Raw genomic sequence first — 17261 nt, 5'->3', positions numbered from 1 at the left:
TGTACTCACTTAGAATATTTCTTTAGAATGATAAATCTATGTGTATGTAAAGTCAGATTTTTAATTTCTAGTTAATAAAATTCTGTTCACCGTAAAATAAAAATAACAAACGAATTCCAACCAAATAATTTTTTCCTTTATATTTCATTTTTGTATTTTAATTTATTACTTCTTGTAATTTTTTATTTTGGACTAAAATAAATAAGTCAGGAGGCATGGCTTATCTCTCAAGAATAAAAAAAGAGAGATTCATATTTAAATTTTTATTCTCCACATCTTATTTCAATAATATGTATTATTTCTTAGGAATTTTTTTAACAAAAAATAAAATTAGGTCCAGACTAAAAATTTATTCTTAATGGATAACTTTTTTTTATAAACTTTCTTTTATTAAAAAGATAATATTTATTCTTCACCGAAACCTTTTTTCTTTAACATGATATTACTCTTGTTCTAACACATTAATTCTTCCTTAGTAATCCACAGGTGGGGGTGGAGGTGGAGGTTTTGGAAAGCAACATTTTCGGCATGACTCTGGCGACATCGGGCAGCAAAGAGTACACCATTTAAGACTTTCTCCCACGCCTTCCATATATCCGTGTCCTTCCAATCCATTCAATCCAATATTTAATTTCGATTTTTCTTCCGTATATGCTGCAAATAGATAATAATTCTTTAAAAAGTTATTGACAAATTAAAAGTACTAATTTAGCAAATAATTAAAATTTTTTTAATTGAATCGTCAATATCTCGAAATATTAATTATTAAGAATTAATTAGTTCGACTCAATTGGATTGATCTTTTGTGGAAGGAAGTGTAATTTTCTCTTACTTTTACTACTAGAAATTTGTCAAACACGTAAAAAAAATCTTTTTTATTGAAAAATAATTTTTTTTATCAAAATAATAGCGTTCAAACAAACATTTAAGATGTAAAAAAATAGATAGATAGCGGGAAAAAGATGTTATTGTGAAAGAAAAATTGGATTGAAAAAAAAAAAAGGACACGCGTGATAACATATCTATTGGTTATTTACTAACTACTTTATGTATAAGGTGTGTTTTGGAATACTGATACATTAAATTTATTTTAATAATTTTTATTTGGGGTAAAGAATTATATTAGTTCTTAATGTTTGAATTAAGTTTTAGTTTTGTCTAATGATTTATATAAATGTGGCACATTTAATAAATACATAATTATTTTGTGGAAAAAAAATTAAAATGGTTTCTGACAATTATCTCGAAAGATAATGAGGCTCTTAACAAAAAAAATTTTAACCCGATTTCTGACAATTACTTCGAAAGGACAACAAAATCTCTATGTCAAAAAAAGTCAATGTTATTTTTTTTGTACAAAGACTAATCAGTTCCAAAAAAAAAGTCAGGAGCCGGATTTAATTTTTTTCTCTTAAAGACTTCGTTATCTTTTCGAGATAATTATCAGAGATCGATGGGATATTCACTCTTATTTTGTTCATTTTAAACATACCTATTATTAACAATATATTGATACAGATTAATCATTAACAAATAATAACATAAAGCAATGCGCAAATTGATCACCTGCTTTATATCCAGAGAAAGTCTCAGAAAAATCACGGGCAACTATCTTTGAAGGAACAATAACAACCAAAGCTAAGAGTCCTAAAGTGACTATTGCATATTTTGAAGCCATTTTTAGGAGATGAACTAAAATTAGATGAAGAAAGATGTGAAAATGATCAAGGGAAGGATAGTTTATATAGAAGAGGAGAAAGACCATCGGGGCTTGCATATAACCGGGGAAAAAAACAGTGAAGAGCCAAATTTGTAATTAATATACGTATACCTTAAATTATAAAATTAAACATTAATTGGGAGAAAAGTCAAATTTGTAATTAATATGGATAAAATAAATTTTAAAAGAGTAATTATTCAAATTAATTTTTAAAGATGTTAAAAGCGAATATTTTAGTCTCAAAAAATTAATATACATCTTAATTTTTAAGGTTTTATTCCGATAGACAAATCAACCTCAGTTTATTTTTTGGCATAATAATTATCCAAATCAGTCTCCAAAAATTTTTAAAAAGGATATTTTAATTCTTAAAAAAAATTAATACACAGATCAATTCTCAAAATTTTTCCTGTCAGATATAACAGTTTTCGGGTATGTCTAAAACGAGCACAATGTGCTTATTTTCGAGTATCATCATCTGCCTCATCAAAACTTAACCAAAATTTATTGTAATTTTTTTTAAAAATCTAAGAAATGCGCTTCAAACTAGGCTTAGCTAAGTGCTAACTGCATCAATAATTTCAAAATATATCTGCTCAATGTGACACGCAATTTTCATAATCATAGGAACGGTGTAATTGAAAAAGAAAAATGAAAAACAGTAAGTTATGGAAAATTGTAAATTCCATCCAATAATTGCTAGCTATTTGGTTGGTAGGAAAGTAACAATGTAATTGTCCCTGGATGTGATATAATAAGTCTAGTCTTTAATAATCTAATCTTTTTATTTACTTCCTAATCTCAGGGCATAATCTAATAATAAAGCCTATCCTATTCTATGATTAGGATCATGATATCAATAAAAATAATAGTTTACAAGCATATATAGTGAAATGAACAAGTCACTATCTTCTTTGGGAAATTGGGAGGGAATAAAAGAAGAGAAAAGGCGGAACAACAAACAAACAATGATAAGGTTATAATACACAGTCAAAATTTCCGTGTAAAAACTTCTCGTTGAGAATGATTAAAACTAAAAAAGAAATGGTGATGGAATTAATTAAGGTAATGACTATGAAACCATTCCTTCAGATGATATACACACAAATAATATTAAACTATCATAAGACTAAGAGAAGATATAGCAAGAAGGTTCAAAGATCTCTATTGCTTTGCATGTGATTTAGATAATCTTGACCAATGATTAGCAGAAGTTTATATCAACTAGTCTAGATTCTAACTAATTATAAAGACATTATTTAATAAAAATGAAACATACTATTTATAATATTTAAAACAAATAACAAATTATTTGGCACCATCATATCTAAGTTTAGGAGCATTTGTGGCAGAGTAACTAGTAGCAATGAATATTCTTTGACCCTAAATATCTTAGGTACCAATAGATGTGGTTTGTCTTTTTCTATAAAATCATACTCAACTGAGAGCTACGATAACTGGATCACTCTGCACACCATGTGAGGCAGTGTTGGAAGGCTCATTGGCTTGTTGAGCACGTGATCTTGTAGCACCTAAAGCAGGCATCATGTGTATCTGAAGCTCCTGATAAGAGGGGGGTAATAGTAGCTGTAAGAACTGCAATTAAGTAATCATTTAATTAAATAATTAAATAGCCCAATATAGGTTCCTAAAATTTAGAATGTTAATTAGAAAATATAAATATGATATTTAGACTCAGTAGATTTTTCTGAGTTGAAAAATGTAATTTTCTGTGGTGGTTAATCCCGCTTACGTTGAGATGTTAGGTCTGTGGCTAAGTATCCTACTCGCATCCTTTCGAGTCACAAGAGTGAGCCGAGCACTATAATCTCTGAGAAAGTGGCCGGGAACTATAACCCTAGGGAAGGTACCCATTTTTATTCGTGACCAAAAGGCGACATTCCCATGGGAATGTGTCGGGTTGGCAGTTGAACCGACAATAATGTGATATCACAGCCAAATAGGATAGGCATTCATCATGTGCATATTCTACATGTTTGCTTGCTTTTTTGACTTGCATTGTTTGTTTAATTGTATAACATGCCTAATTCTTCCTGAGTTACTTGATATACATGATTATACTTGTGCTTTACTTGTATTACTCGCGGACGAGGTCGTACGCGTACTCGAGGAGAAACTGGGAATGACCGACCGGCCGACAACCATGCCGAGTTTATGGCGGAGATGGCCAACTTGGCTAACACCATGGAGGCGAATGTTGCTACGACTTTGCAAGCTGTACAGAGATTTGGTCAACCGGTGGGAAACAGAAATGGAAATAGGGATGGAAATAGTAATGGAGACAGAAACGACAATGACTTGGGAGGTGCTCCAATGACTTTGGCTTCATTTCTAAAAATTCACCCACCGACTTTCAGAGGTTCTATCAACTCAAGTGAAGTGGACAATTGGTTCTGAGCTATGGAGCGCGCACTACAAGCTCAGAATGTCCCGGCTAATCAATATGTAGAGTTCGCAGCCTATCAATTGTTAGGAGAGGCGCAACATTAGTGGCAAGGAGAGTGCTAGTTGATATGACTTTCGAATGCAGAGATTCCTTGGGACGTGTTTCAAACAGTGTTCTATAGGAAGTATTTTCCGGAGTCGGTGAGAGAAGCAAAGGAGTTAGAGCTTATGCAGCTAAAGCAAGGCTCGTTGTCTGTGGCCGAATACACTAGTTGGTTTGAGAAACTCTGTAGGTTCTCTAGGGTGTGTCAAGGTGCCCCGGAGTCCTATGAGAGTTGGAAGTGCATTAAATATCAAGGAGGCTTGAAGGATAACATTATGACTGTTGTGGCTCCTTTGGAGATTCGGATCTTTTTCGAACTTGTGAACAAGGCAAGGGTCGTGGAGGAGTGTGCTAAGAAGGTGACATTGGCGAGAGACACCCGAGGGGGAAACAATGCTAGAGGCCGAGGCAAGTATTTTCAACCAAGAGCTCAAAACTTCAAGAGAGGAGGGCATGTACCTCAAGGTCAAGGAGGCTTTAGGAGGAATAACAATGATCAGTACCAGCATGCCAAAGGGAGAGGTAATCAGAGTAAGGCTTCTCCGGATTTAACTTGTGATCATTGTGGACGTTTTCATCCGAATGACTCGTGCAAGTTGGTTATAGGTGGATGCTTTGCATGTGGATTGCCTGGACACATGGCAAAGGATTGCCCTCGTAGGAGGACTCCGAATGTGGGCCAGAACCAGCAAGGTCGGGTGTTTGCTGTAAACGGCCAGGATGTTGCAAAGTCGGATCAATTGATGAAAGGTAACTGTTCATTTGGTGAGAAAACATTGGTTGCATTATATGATACTGGAGCTTTGCATTCATTTATTGCATTAGATAAAGTTGAGAAACTAGGGTTGAAAATGTCAGAATTAGCTTTCGATTTGCATGTGTATACCCCATATCAGATGGTTGTGACAAAGTTAGGTTGTAGGCAAGTGTCTTTCAAGCTTGAGAATAAAGAATTTGTCCATGACTTAATTTGCTTGCCAATGGTTGGGTTAGAGATGATTTCGGGGTTTGACTAGATGTCCAAGAATCGGGTTTTGTTGGATTACTTTGAGCGATCTATTCGGTTTATGCCGGAAGGAGAAGGAGGAGCAGTGCTAGCTGAGGGTTATTACCTGAACTCTATGATAGTGAACTGTAGTGGAGAAGAGTGTCAGGGTTATATATTGTTGGCTGCGAATGTGTTAGGTGATGAACAGAGGTTAGATCAAATTCCAGTAGTTAGGGAGTTTCCAGAAGTGTTCCCGGAAGATATTCCTGAATTCCCACCTCAAAGGGAAATTGAATTTGCTATTGACTTGGTGCCGGGAGCTGGAGCAGTGTCGATTGAGCCATACCGAATGGCTTCGATAGAGCTGGCAGAATTAAAGACTCAATTGGAAGAGCTTCTGAACAAGAGGTTCATTCGACCGAGTGTATCTCCGTGGGAGCGCCAGTTTTATTGGTAAAGAAGAAAGATGGAGGAATGTGACTTTGCGTAGACTATAGACAGTTGAACAAAGTGACTGTGAAGAACAAGTATCCGTTGCCGAGGATAGATGACTTGATGGATAAGTTGCAAGAAGCTGGAGTATTTTCAAAGATTGATTTAAGATCCGGTTACCATCAGATAAGGGTAAAAGAGGATGACATTCTGAAAACTGCGTTTAGGACGCGCTATGGACACTACGAGTTTGCGATGATGTCCTTTGGGTTGACGAATCCACCTGCTGTGTTCATGGATTACATGAACAGAGTATTTCGTCTCTTCTTAGACAAATTCGTGGTGGTATTCATAGACGACATTTTAGTTTACTCAAAGATGGCAAAGGAGCACGAAGAGCATTTGAGGATTATGTTGTAAGTTCTGAAGGAGTGGAAAATGTATGATAAGTTGTCCAAATGCGAGTTCTGGAAGGAGGAAGTGAAGTTCTTAGGTCACGTGATGAGTAAAGGTGGAATAGCCGTAGATCCTTTGAAAGTAGAGGCGGTGATGGAATGGGAAAGACCGATGATGGTAACAGAGGTTAGGAGCTTTTTGGGGTTAGCTGGATATTACAGAAGGTTTATTCACAGGTTCTCACAAATCGCACTACCAATGACTAAGTTAACAAGGAAAGAGATACCGTTCGTGTGGACGGCAGAGTGTGAGGAGAGTTTTCAGACTTTGAAACAAAAGTTAACTTCAGTGCCAATTTTAATTCTACCTGAACCACATGAACTGTTTGAAGTGTACTGTGATGCTTCTTTGAAGGGTTTGGGTTGCGTTTTGATGCAACACCAGAACGTGGTAGCTTACGCATCGCGTCAGCTGAGACCACATGAGGTGAATTACCAAACTCATGACTTGGAATTGGCGGTGATTGTGTTTGCATTGAAGATTTGGAGGCACCACTTGTACAGAGTGTGGTTTAGAGTCTTCTCTGATCACAAGAGTCTCAAGTACATCTTTGATTAGAAAGAGCTCAATATGCATCAAACGAGGTGGATGGAACTTCTGAAAGATTATGATTTTGAACTGAGTTATCACCCCGGAAAGGCAAATGTTGTGGCAGATACATTGAGTCAATTTAACGATAGCTTGGATAAGGATTAATGAAGAGGAGTTAGTAGATAAGTTTGCGGAACTTAAGTTAGGTCTTGGTGAAGTTGAAGGGGAAGCTTGTTTGAACCAATTGTGCATTTCAAGTACTTTTAAGTCAGAAATTCAGAGGGCTCAGCAAAGTGAGTAAGAACTTCAGAGATTATTTCAACCGATTGGCAAGAAGAGGCATGGAGAGTTTACTAAGGATGATGAAGGGTTGTTGAGGTATAAGGGGAAAATTTGTGTGCCGGATGTCGGAAGTTTGAGGCAAGAGTTGTTGTCGGAAGCTCATAGTAGCGGGTTGATGAATCCATATTTGATGATATATTTTGGTTTGATTTGAGTGGATTTTATCATATAAACCCACATTTATTCATCCAAATAGCATACTTTTGTGTTCTCTCCTTAAGTTGAGCTTAATTGTGAAAACATGCTATTTTGTGCTTAATTTAACCAATTTTATTCCACTTTCATTCCATTCGATGCCTTGATACTTTTGATGAGTGATTTCAGGTGTAAGAGGTAGGAATGGCTTGATAAGAGTGGAGGAGAAGCATGCAATAGGGAGAAAACATGTAGAAAACAAAGGAAAAGCACACATTGGAGTGTGCGTACGCACAACCTACTATGTGTACGCACAAGAAGCACAACAGCATGTGTGCGCATGCACAAGTCCTAGCACGTGACCTCATTAATGCAAATCGCTGGGGGCAATTTTTGGGCCTCCAGAGCCCAGTTTTGGGACTTTCTTAAGCTGATTGAGTGCTATATCAAAGGGCCATCATTCCATGTGAAAAGGGGAGAGCAATTAGGATTAGTTTAGCATCATGTAGGTCATTTTCTAGAGAGAGAAGCTCCCCTTCTCTCTAGAAATTAGGGTTTTTAGCTTAATTTCTTTGTAATTTCTCTTTTTAATTCTTGTTTTCATCTAGTTTCTTCTACCTTTCTTTGTTCTATTATCTTAATTTCCTTAGTTTATCTTGTTAATTTCTCATTTTGGTTACTTTTTATGTTTATGAGCGCTCTTGTTATTTTGATTTCTATTTAATGCAATTTATGTTTTATGTTCCTTTATTACTTAATTAAGTTGTTATTCTTACTTTCCTTGCTTGGTAGTTGTAGAATTTATTATTTCTTGCTATTTTATCATGCTTTCATTTCATGCCTTCCAAGTGTTTGATAAAATGCTTGGTTGGATTTTTGCCTAGTTTTTCACACTCTTGGTTGGGAAATTAGGTGATTGGGTGAACTTGAGTGGTGGATGTCCATTCCACATTGTGTGAGGATTGTTAGTTGATTTGGTTTCCACTAACTCTAAGCCTTCCATTAATAGAGTTGGCTAGGACTTGTGGATTGAGATCAACTATGCCCTTTTGACTAATTATCAATGTTAGGATTGACTAATTGGGATTAATTCCACACAATTACCATGTTTGTGGTCCATAATTAGGATAGGAATGCTTAATTCTCCAATTCTTGCCAAGAGCCCTTTTTGCCATTTATTTCCATTTTAATTGCTTTTACTTACTTTTCATTTAATTACTTGCCATTTTAACTTCTTGCCTCTTATAATCATCAACCCCCATTTTTTTCCCATAGCCAATAGTTGATCATTTCATTGCAACTCCTAGGAAAGACGACCTGGGACTTGAAAACTCCCGGTTATTTTGTATTGATTGTGACACCTTTAGATTAAAATTTGATTGAGAGGATCCATTGGGGGTTCAGACTATACTTGTAACGGAAGAAATTATATTTTATCTAAATTCCGAATGGGCATAATTATCTCTATCACGGGTTTTCTATTCATCCAGAAAGTACGAAAATGTACTATGATCTAAAAAAGATGTTCGGGTGGCCTGTGATGAAGAATGATGTAGATATAGTTGTATCTAAGTGTCTGATGTGTCAGAAGGTGAAGATAGAGCACCAGAGACCATCGAGAATGTTATAGCCACTTGAGATTCCTCAGTGAAAGTGGGAAGGAATTGCAATGAATTTTTTGACTGGTTTGCCGAGGATTAGGTCGGGATTTGATGTGATTTGGGTGATCATGGATCGTTTAACTAAGTCCACTCATTTTCTGCCTATCTGAGTGAACTACTCTATGGAGGAATTTGCGAGGTTGTACATCAAGGAGATTGTAAGGTTGTATGGTGTGCCATCGAGCATAGTGTCGGACCGTGATCCCGGATTCACATCAAGGTTTTGGGGAGCTTTTCAAAGAGCTTTCGGTACGAGACTGTGTCTCAGCACGGCATATCATCCACAAACAGATGGACAGTCGAAAGGACTATTCAGATATTAGAAGATACGCTAAGGGCGTGTGTTTTGGATCAACCGGGAAGTTGGGACCGTTACATGCCATTGGTGGAGTTTGCGTACAACAACAGCTTTCATGCGAGCATTGGGATGGCTCTGTATGAGGCTTTATATGGACGGAAGTGCCAGTCTCCAATGTGTTGGTATGAAGCCGGTGAATCAAGTGTGTGGGGGCCCGATTCGGTAGCCGAGATTATTGAGAAGATTAAAAAGATTCGAGCTAGGGTTTTAACTGCACAAAGCTGACAGAAAAGTTATGCGGTTCAGAGGAGGAAACCGTTGGAATTTGAGTGGGTGAGCATGTATTTATAAGGGTTACTCTGACAACTGAAATTGGAAGAGCAATTAAAACTAAGAAGTTGAATCCGAGATTCACTGGGCCGTTCGAGATTTTGAGGCGATTCGCGCCGGTGGCATATTAATTAGCTTTGCCTCCGTACTTGTCTAACTTACATGACGTATTCCATGTGTCACAACTCCGTAAATACATGTTTGATGTGGCTCATGTGTTAGAGCCCGAGTCGGTCGAGTTGAAGGAGAACTTGACGTTTCAAGTAAAACTGGTGCAAATTGACGACACTAGTGTGAAGAAACTGAAAGGAAAAGAAGTTCAGTTGATCAAAGTTACTTGGCAAAGTTACTTGGCAGGAGTGGAAGAGCATACTTGGGAATTGGAGTTTGAGATGTGGAAGGATTATCCCAAGTTATTCTCAGGTAATCACTAAATTTTGAGGACAAAATTTCTAATTTGGTGGGGAGAATGTAAGAACCGCGATTAATTAACCGTTTAATTAAATAATTAAATTGCCCAAAATAGGTTCCTAAAATTTAGAATGTTAGTTAGAAAATATAAATATGATATCTGGACACAATAGATTTTTCTGAGTTGGAAAATGTAATTTTCTACAAAAAATTGCGTGAAAATGCGTACTGGTAAATTAACCGGCAATACCAGCTTAAGTTTGTCTAGTACTGTGTATGAATGATAAGAATAGTAGAAAAACTTAGGAAAACATTTAGAATTAAAAACCAAACACTAATTTTAAAGGTTTGGTCCAAAGTTTGGCCAAACGGACCAAAAACACTAACGAGTTGGACCGGACCCAAGTTAAGCCTAACATACATATACCCTAAAATACAGCTCATTCAGCCCATAACATCACAAAACCACTAAAACACAGCTGCATGAGTTGAGAGGTGAGAAGGTGGAAGTTACTATTCATCCTTAACTTCCGGTGGCCATAACTCAAGCTACGGTACTCCGATTCGCGTGTCGTCAGCGGCTATGCGAAACTCTCGCCGAGCCCGTTAGTTTCATTTAACTTTTGTGGTAATATTTCGAAATTTTCTCACATTCCTGCAGTCCTAAGAAATTAAAAAATGCGGGTGTTGGTTTTGAGTGAATTTTTGTGTTTTGATTGATTAGATGGTATCTAAGGTTGAGCTATTGGTGTTTTGTGCCCCAAAAACTATCGAAAAAGGTAAGAAAACTCTTTACCTTATAAATTTGTGAATTTGATGAACCTTAGGTATTGATTTGTGATAACTTATGTATGTCTAGCTTGAAATTGTGACTATTGGAGCATTGGTTCTTGAATTGGTGGCTTGTTGGTGAGTTGAGGCTTGTTGGAATCAAATCTTGGTGTACTGTGCATATTGGGAATCGGTCAAGATATGGTTTTGGTTTTCTCTATGTAATATGTAATATTTCTTTACACTTAGACTAGTGGACTTAGGATAGGATTGAATTGATTGTTGAAAATTGTTGAATTGATAATGTATGATGGCGTTGTTGATTTTGATGAATTATGATGTTGAACTTTGATGTTGTGGTTGATTATTGAAATTAAAGTTGAGAATGATGATTTTGAGTGTTGATAATGAATTGTGAAGCTTATTGATGTTGATAAATATTGAGGATAGGAAAATGATGCTTTAAGTGTAATAATTGAGAATTTGAGGAATGTAAATGAGGATTTTTGGATGAAAATAGTGAAATTACATGTTGGTAGGTTGCGGAATGAATTAGAAGGTGTATAAACATCATTTAGGTCTATTGGAACTGTTTTGGTTGTAGGATATTTGGTTTGATTGTGAATTTTGGAAATTTGAGAACCTAGTTATTTTTTGTAAAAGTCAGTTTTTGGTGAATTTTGGCGGATCATAACTTGAGTCTCAAAGCTTAAAATTGAATGAATTTTGTTTTAAATTAAATGTTGTTTTGAGAGCTTTAAATCGATATAAAGTTTGAGGAAAATGGACTTTTGTATAGGAATTTATGAACGTTTAAAGTTTAGTGTTTAAAACTGAATTCTGCAACTTTTGAAAATTTTCTAAGTCTGGTAAGGGTCACGCACGCGACACAGTGCACGAGACGCGACCAAACCATTTGGGTTGGGCATCTCGTGTACGCAGACACTGCATGCGTATGCGAGCTATCAAAAATGCAACGTTTGCGTATGCAAACTTTAACACGCGACGCGAGCAACCCATTCGGGTTGGGCATCTCACGTACACGAGTAGGGGGTTGCGTACGCGACCATCCCTTTTTCAACAGCATGCGTACACGAGGCAGGGGCTTGCGTATGCGAGACCCCTATTTTCCTGAATAATGGTTTTTCTTCATTTTCAAAGGTTCTCATGCTTTCCAAACATTCTTTAAATGCCGTTCAAGAATACTATATAGTACTTAGGTCCTAATATTACTAGAGATGAGTTAGTATGTTAATTTAGTGAATTTCTGTATGAATTTAGAAGACGGAGACTTAGGTTTCTGGAGTACTGAGAATGGTTTAGTTGAGTGAGATGTCGGAGCACTATAACGATAATTAATTTGATGAGTTGTGGAATTACGGATTGATGACGTTTAAGACAAGTCTAGGACTCGGGATTAAATGATGACTTTACTAAGTACTAAGAATGAATTATGAAAAATTACTAATATTGTTGAGACGCTATGCGCCTGGCATGGACAGTGGTTAATCCCGCTCATGTTGAGATGTGAGGTCTATGGCTAAGTATCTCCGCTCGCATCCTTTCGAGTCACAAGAGTGAGCCGAGCACTATAATCTCTGGGAAAGTGGCCGGGCACTATAACCCTGGGGAAGGTACCCATTTTTGTTCGTGACCGAAAGGTGACATTCCCATGAGAATGTGTCGGATTGGCAGTTGAACCGACAATATGATATCACAGCCAAATAGGACAGGCATTCATCATGTGCATATTTTATATGTTTGCTTGCTTTGCCGACTTGCATTGTTTGCCTATTTGTATAACATGCCTAATTGCTTCCTGAATTACTTGATATACATGATTATACTTGTGCTTTATTTTTATTGCTATTACTTGTGTTTTCTACTGGTATTGAGGAGGTTCGGAAGGCAATGGCAATGGGATCGTATGGAGGTTAGGTTGGCGAAGGCTGTGGGACAGCGGTGTAAATGTTAGATTAGAAAATCCCTAAGTTAGATTTCCTTATTTTCTTATGGTTTTAAAGTGATGGTTTTAAATTTAGTATTGCTTTAAGCTGAATCTCATGATTGATATGAAGCTCTAGGATTGCCTCTGGCATTCCGGAGTCTTAGATATTACATTACTGGGTACTGTTACCATACTGAGAACCTCCGGTTCTCATTTCATACTTTGTTGTTGTTTTTCAGATGCAGGTCGCAACCCACCTCAGTGAGTTGCGTGATGGTGACAGAGCGGAGGATCTTTATCTCATTTTGAAGTATTTTGATTACTTTTGTTTTAATTCTCTCACTTTTATATTTATAATTAGCTTAGAGGCTTACTTTATAGAGAGATAGATTGTATATGCTGTTTTAACTTTCAAAGCTCTGAATGTCTGTATAAATAACTAGTCGGCCTAAACTCCGCGGGCCAAGACTAGTATCCTATGACTATTATACTATTATACCTACATATGCTCTATTATCTTGTATATGTACCTTGTATCTTATGCTTTTAGCTTCATGTGAAGGTTTCACGTTTTTGTAATTCTGTATTTGAGCTTGTTTCTTCATCGGGCTTCTAGAATTATTATTCCTTTCTATATATAGATATGTATAGGCCTTAGAATTGTCGTAACCTTTGATTAACCTTTGATTTATGGCATGAGGTAAGGCTTAAGGTAATTAGGGTGTTACAGTAGCAATAGGTGGTGGTCTCCCACTAGTCGGAACAGGTGCCTGATGATGACCTAACGAGAGTGTACGGATCTGCATGTAAGTCAAGCAGGCGACCGGTAGAAAGCCAAGGCCTCCTCTTTCGGCCTCGGCTACGGCCATGATCTCCGTCTTCACCAGAGATATCATGTACAATAGCTGGATCACCCTTTCGGCCTCGGCCTCGGCCTCAGCCACGGCCACGGCCACGACCGCGATTTCCATCTCTACCAATCATATCATGTACACATTGAACTAAGAAAGTTATTATCCATAACATAACCGATACAAGAGATTACAAAATATAAATTAAAGTAAATTAACAGATTTGCAAACTAAGAATTTACAACTAAAACCTCAATCCGAGAGTTCTGAACTTCCATCAACATCAATGTAAGCATCACCATCATCATAGATCTCAATGTCGTCATCCTCCTCATTATTTACATTAGGAACCTAGAAGTCATCTACTTGAAGTTGTATCATATCAACATCTCTTAACACAGATGCTAATGATGATAGATACTCGGTTTCTGAAATGATCCTAGTATGTGGAGGCTCATCATTCTGATACACCTTGGTTTCATACTCATTTTGTACTTCCTCTATTATTTTTCATGGTTTACGTGTAATCACAATCTTCCAATTAGACTTACAGCCTTGTGGATATGGCATGTAATACACTTGTCTAGCTTTTTGTGCAAGGATGAATGGATTATAACTCCCATATCTCCTAGTGGATAATACTTCAATTATTTTGTAGTCTTTTTGTCTACGCGTTCCCCGAGGCCTAGTAAGGTCATACCACTCACAGTAAAACAAGGTGACTCTATGGATATCTCCTCCCTATGCTCTGTCTAAACCCAATAATTAGGTTTAAACCCATGAGTATATAGATCAATCTTAATGTCGATCAACTGTCTAAACGTCCCACATTGATATCTGGCACATGGACACCTAACTAAACCTCCTCTGAGAAATTCATGAGTTCTAGTATACACATCCACAAATTCATTTACCCCTTTAATAAAACTAGGCTTAAGACCTCGTCTCTGGTCATACGTTCTATCATACATTCAACTTCAATTCTGATTTTTTATTATTAATGATTTTAATTCCGTACATATTAAAGGGATAATATTTACTTTTTAATTTTTTTTCAACGAAAAACCACAACAAATAAAAGTCTTATCATAAATATAATTTATACTTTCATCATGAATGGTTTACACAAACAAATATAGATAAGTAAGTATAGATAAGCATGCATAATAATTTAACAGAGATAATAAAGATGAAGATAAATTAAAATTTAATAGTTTAACAGAGATAATAAATAAATAAATAAAAATAGAAGGTTAAACTTTAAATAGCTTCTGTAGAAATCTTAAACTCTATCAATACTTGTGATAATGTAAATGGATGCCACTACAATTTTGATAATACTTGTGACTATATGTGTGTATGTGCGCGCACTATTATTCATTAAGAGTAACACTCGGTTAACAATTAATTAGCCATAACTAACTTATTTGAATATGGATGCATGCCAGCTTATATGACAGAGGCATCTTGATTACAAAAGTTAAGAGGCTTTTTGTGAACCACTCTAAACCTATTATGTCACTTTGAAAAATATATATATACAAGTCTAGCTACCCCACACCAACTAAGTCGGGGCATAATATATACAAGGTTCCTCCATAATTATGTATGTGTATAGACTATAGAGAATAGCTAATAATCCAGCCCATCACTGCATAACATATTTTTATGTAGAGAGAGAGAATCAGATAACTACAAATATATGTAGAGGAAATCCCTAAGGGCTCAATGCCCAAAGCATTATTAATTAGAGAAAATCTCACTTACAATTTGCTTAAATTATTAATTAATTAGTATAGCATAGTAACACAAGACCGGAACAAATTTAAGGTTAAGGTCACAAATTTCTCTTGTTTGGTGAAGACATGTAATATCAAATCTTATCCTAAAGAAAAGTAAGCAAGAGACATGTTGATGGCATTGCATGAACTATTTATAGTTACAGATAAGGCAGAGAGTAGCTAGAATTAGAGTAGTACACAAGCATAAAATGCTTTTTGTTCTCTACCGGGATTTATATATAAAAGGAGACATTTGCATATATATATATGTATTTGCATTAGGGACTAAACAAAAAATTTGCAAAGAATTGAAAGGGACAAAAAGCCACTACACTATGGTAGATATTTATGTCACAACACTCGAACATAAATAGACCACGCTTTGCAGTTAAGAGCATCTTGTCCCTTTTTTATTCTATCTTAATTTGCTTTTGTCCATTAATGGTTGGGAGGAACCATGCATAAATAAAAGCATTGTTCAAAACTAGCTGAGAAAGGAACAAGCATGCACAAATTTGTCCATTTCCTTCAAAAGCTTCAGGGGCACAAATCCATTTCCTTTCAGCCTCCGTGTGAACCAAAAGATCTTCTCTTTAATACTTTCAGCTTTCTGATGAAGGCTTTCAAAATTTAAACCCCACTAAAATAGTAAGATGCAAAATTACATCATACTAACATTGATCTATCACTTTTAGTTAGAAAAACAAAAACAAAATAAATTGTGTAGTGCCACCTAAAGCATGAAAGTCTCTTCACACCTCAATCAGTCTCATTTAAACAAAATAACAAGTACAACACAATTAGAGTATTATAATAACATAATAACAAAAGCAACAACACAATCAGATAACAATTTCAAAAAAGTTTATGTAAATTGCAGGGGAAAAAAACAAATCCAAAGAACTGAGGACGAACAAAACATCCAAAAAAAAATATAGAAATAAAAATTGTGTAGGGGTGTCATGAATCATTGAGATAGACTCTTTGTACTCTGGCAATGCCCGCTAATATCGTAGCAATTATCTTGTCATTGCAGAAACTACAAAATTTTCTATCAAAAAAATTAGTGTGTAAGGTGTCTTATTTGTACCTTTTTCTTTTTTAACACTAGATATATAAAAATGGCATGTAAAAGGTAGAAAACCATGCCTTTACAGAACCAAGGGAGAGCATCGACGGGTAGCACGCTGTGACAGCAAGTGCATACCAGAAGCAGAACATGGCCAGAAGGGCTGAAGGGAAGCACAATGAAGGGAAGCTAATTTAGACTATACACATGCTCATCATTCCTGCCAAAATAGCCATCAACCTGGCATCACAAGCTTCTCCAACAATTCCCAATATATTTGAAAACAATGCATTCAAATAGAAAGAGAAAGAAACAAAGAATATAAGGACAAAACAGAAGACAAGAAAACACTAATGTCATTTTAGATTTTCCTATCACTAATCTCGTAGTTTCAACATTATTCAAGTCAATGTGCTAAAATTTCTAAACTCAACAAACATAACATTTTTAATCCATAATCTTATCTATCCAATGCTAAATGTTACAAACAACCAACAATAACATGTCATATCTTACCACATGTCACACAGATAAATTAATGACATTGGGCCACCAGAAGTATAGTGTTTGATAAATGCCAATCCAGCCCCTTGCACTGCATTTTAATATAGTGATCACTAGGAGAAAACACCCCACCTAGGGATGTTAACTTCAGATTTAGATGGTTGTTCAATTATTTTATAAATTTATGCAACAGCTACCACGTTCCTACAACTCTCCAACTTATTAAACTTTGAGTACACTACATCTATACAAGAAAGTTGCTTTTCTAAAATGCATTTCTACAAAGCTAGATTTGGCACAGGTTGAAAGAGAATCATCACTCCACCAAGCATGAATAGAACTCTCATTAAAAGATTTAACTTAAATGAAATTAAAATAACATCAAATAGCATGAACACCACCAAGATCAGCAACACTTCAATATAGAGTTCGAAGTTTGAACAACAACTTACATCTGTTCAACTCCTCTTAAGTTAATTACCTGTAAGCATTAAACAGCAGTCCAAATAAGCATCAAGTTGGAG

General features: G+C 35.9%; 2 protein-coding genes across 2 annotated transcripts; both read left to right on the top strand.

Annotated features, from left to right (window-relative positions):
* Positions 3896–5245, top strand: LOC107615067. Its single transcript, XM_016317184.1, has 2 exons — positions 3896–4046; positions 4272–5245. Exons 1-2 carry the CDS (start codon positions 3896–3898, stop codon positions 5243–5245), a joined length of 1125 nt encoding a protein of 374 aa, XP_016172670.1.
* LOC107615068 (uncharacterized mitochondrial protein AtMg00860-like) lies at positions 6088–6937 on the top strand. Its single transcript, XM_016317185.1, has 2 exons — positions 6088–6460; positions 6786–6937. The coding sequence occupies exons 1-2, from the start codon at positions 6088–6090 to the stop codon at positions 6935–6937; spliced, it is 525 nt and encodes a 174-aa protein (XP_016172671.1).

The sequence above is a fragment of the Arachis ipaensis genome, chromosome B09, assembly GCF_000816755.2.
Source record: "Arachis ipaensis cultivar K30076 chromosome B09, Araip1.1, whole genome shotgun sequence".
Taxonomy (NCBI): domain Eukaryota; kingdom Viridiplantae; phylum Streptophyta; class Magnoliopsida; order Fabales; family Fabaceae; genus Arachis; species Arachis ipaensis.
The sequence above is the reverse complement of the archived record's forward strand: the minus strand, read 5'-3'. Positions and strand labels throughout refer to the sequence as shown.

Bases quoted from the DNA above. Each gene is read 5' to 3' on its own strand.
- LOC107615067 (XM_016317184.1), top strand. From the start codon at position 3,896: ATGGCGGAGATGGCCAACTTGGCTAACACCATGGAGGCGAATGTTGCT. The intron at 4,047-4,271 runs GTGCTCCAATGA...TTTCGAATGCAG, and splicing joins AAACGACAATGACTTGGGAG to AGATTCCTTGGGACGTGTTT.
- LOC107615068 (XM_016317185.1), top strand. From the start codon at position 6,088: ATGTATGATAAGTTGTCCAAATGCGAGTTCTGGAAGGAGGAAGTGAAG. The intron at 6,461-6,785 runs GTTTGGGTTGCG...ATTTAACGATAG, and splicing joins CTGTGATGCTTCTTTGAAGG to CTTGGATAAGGATTAATGAA.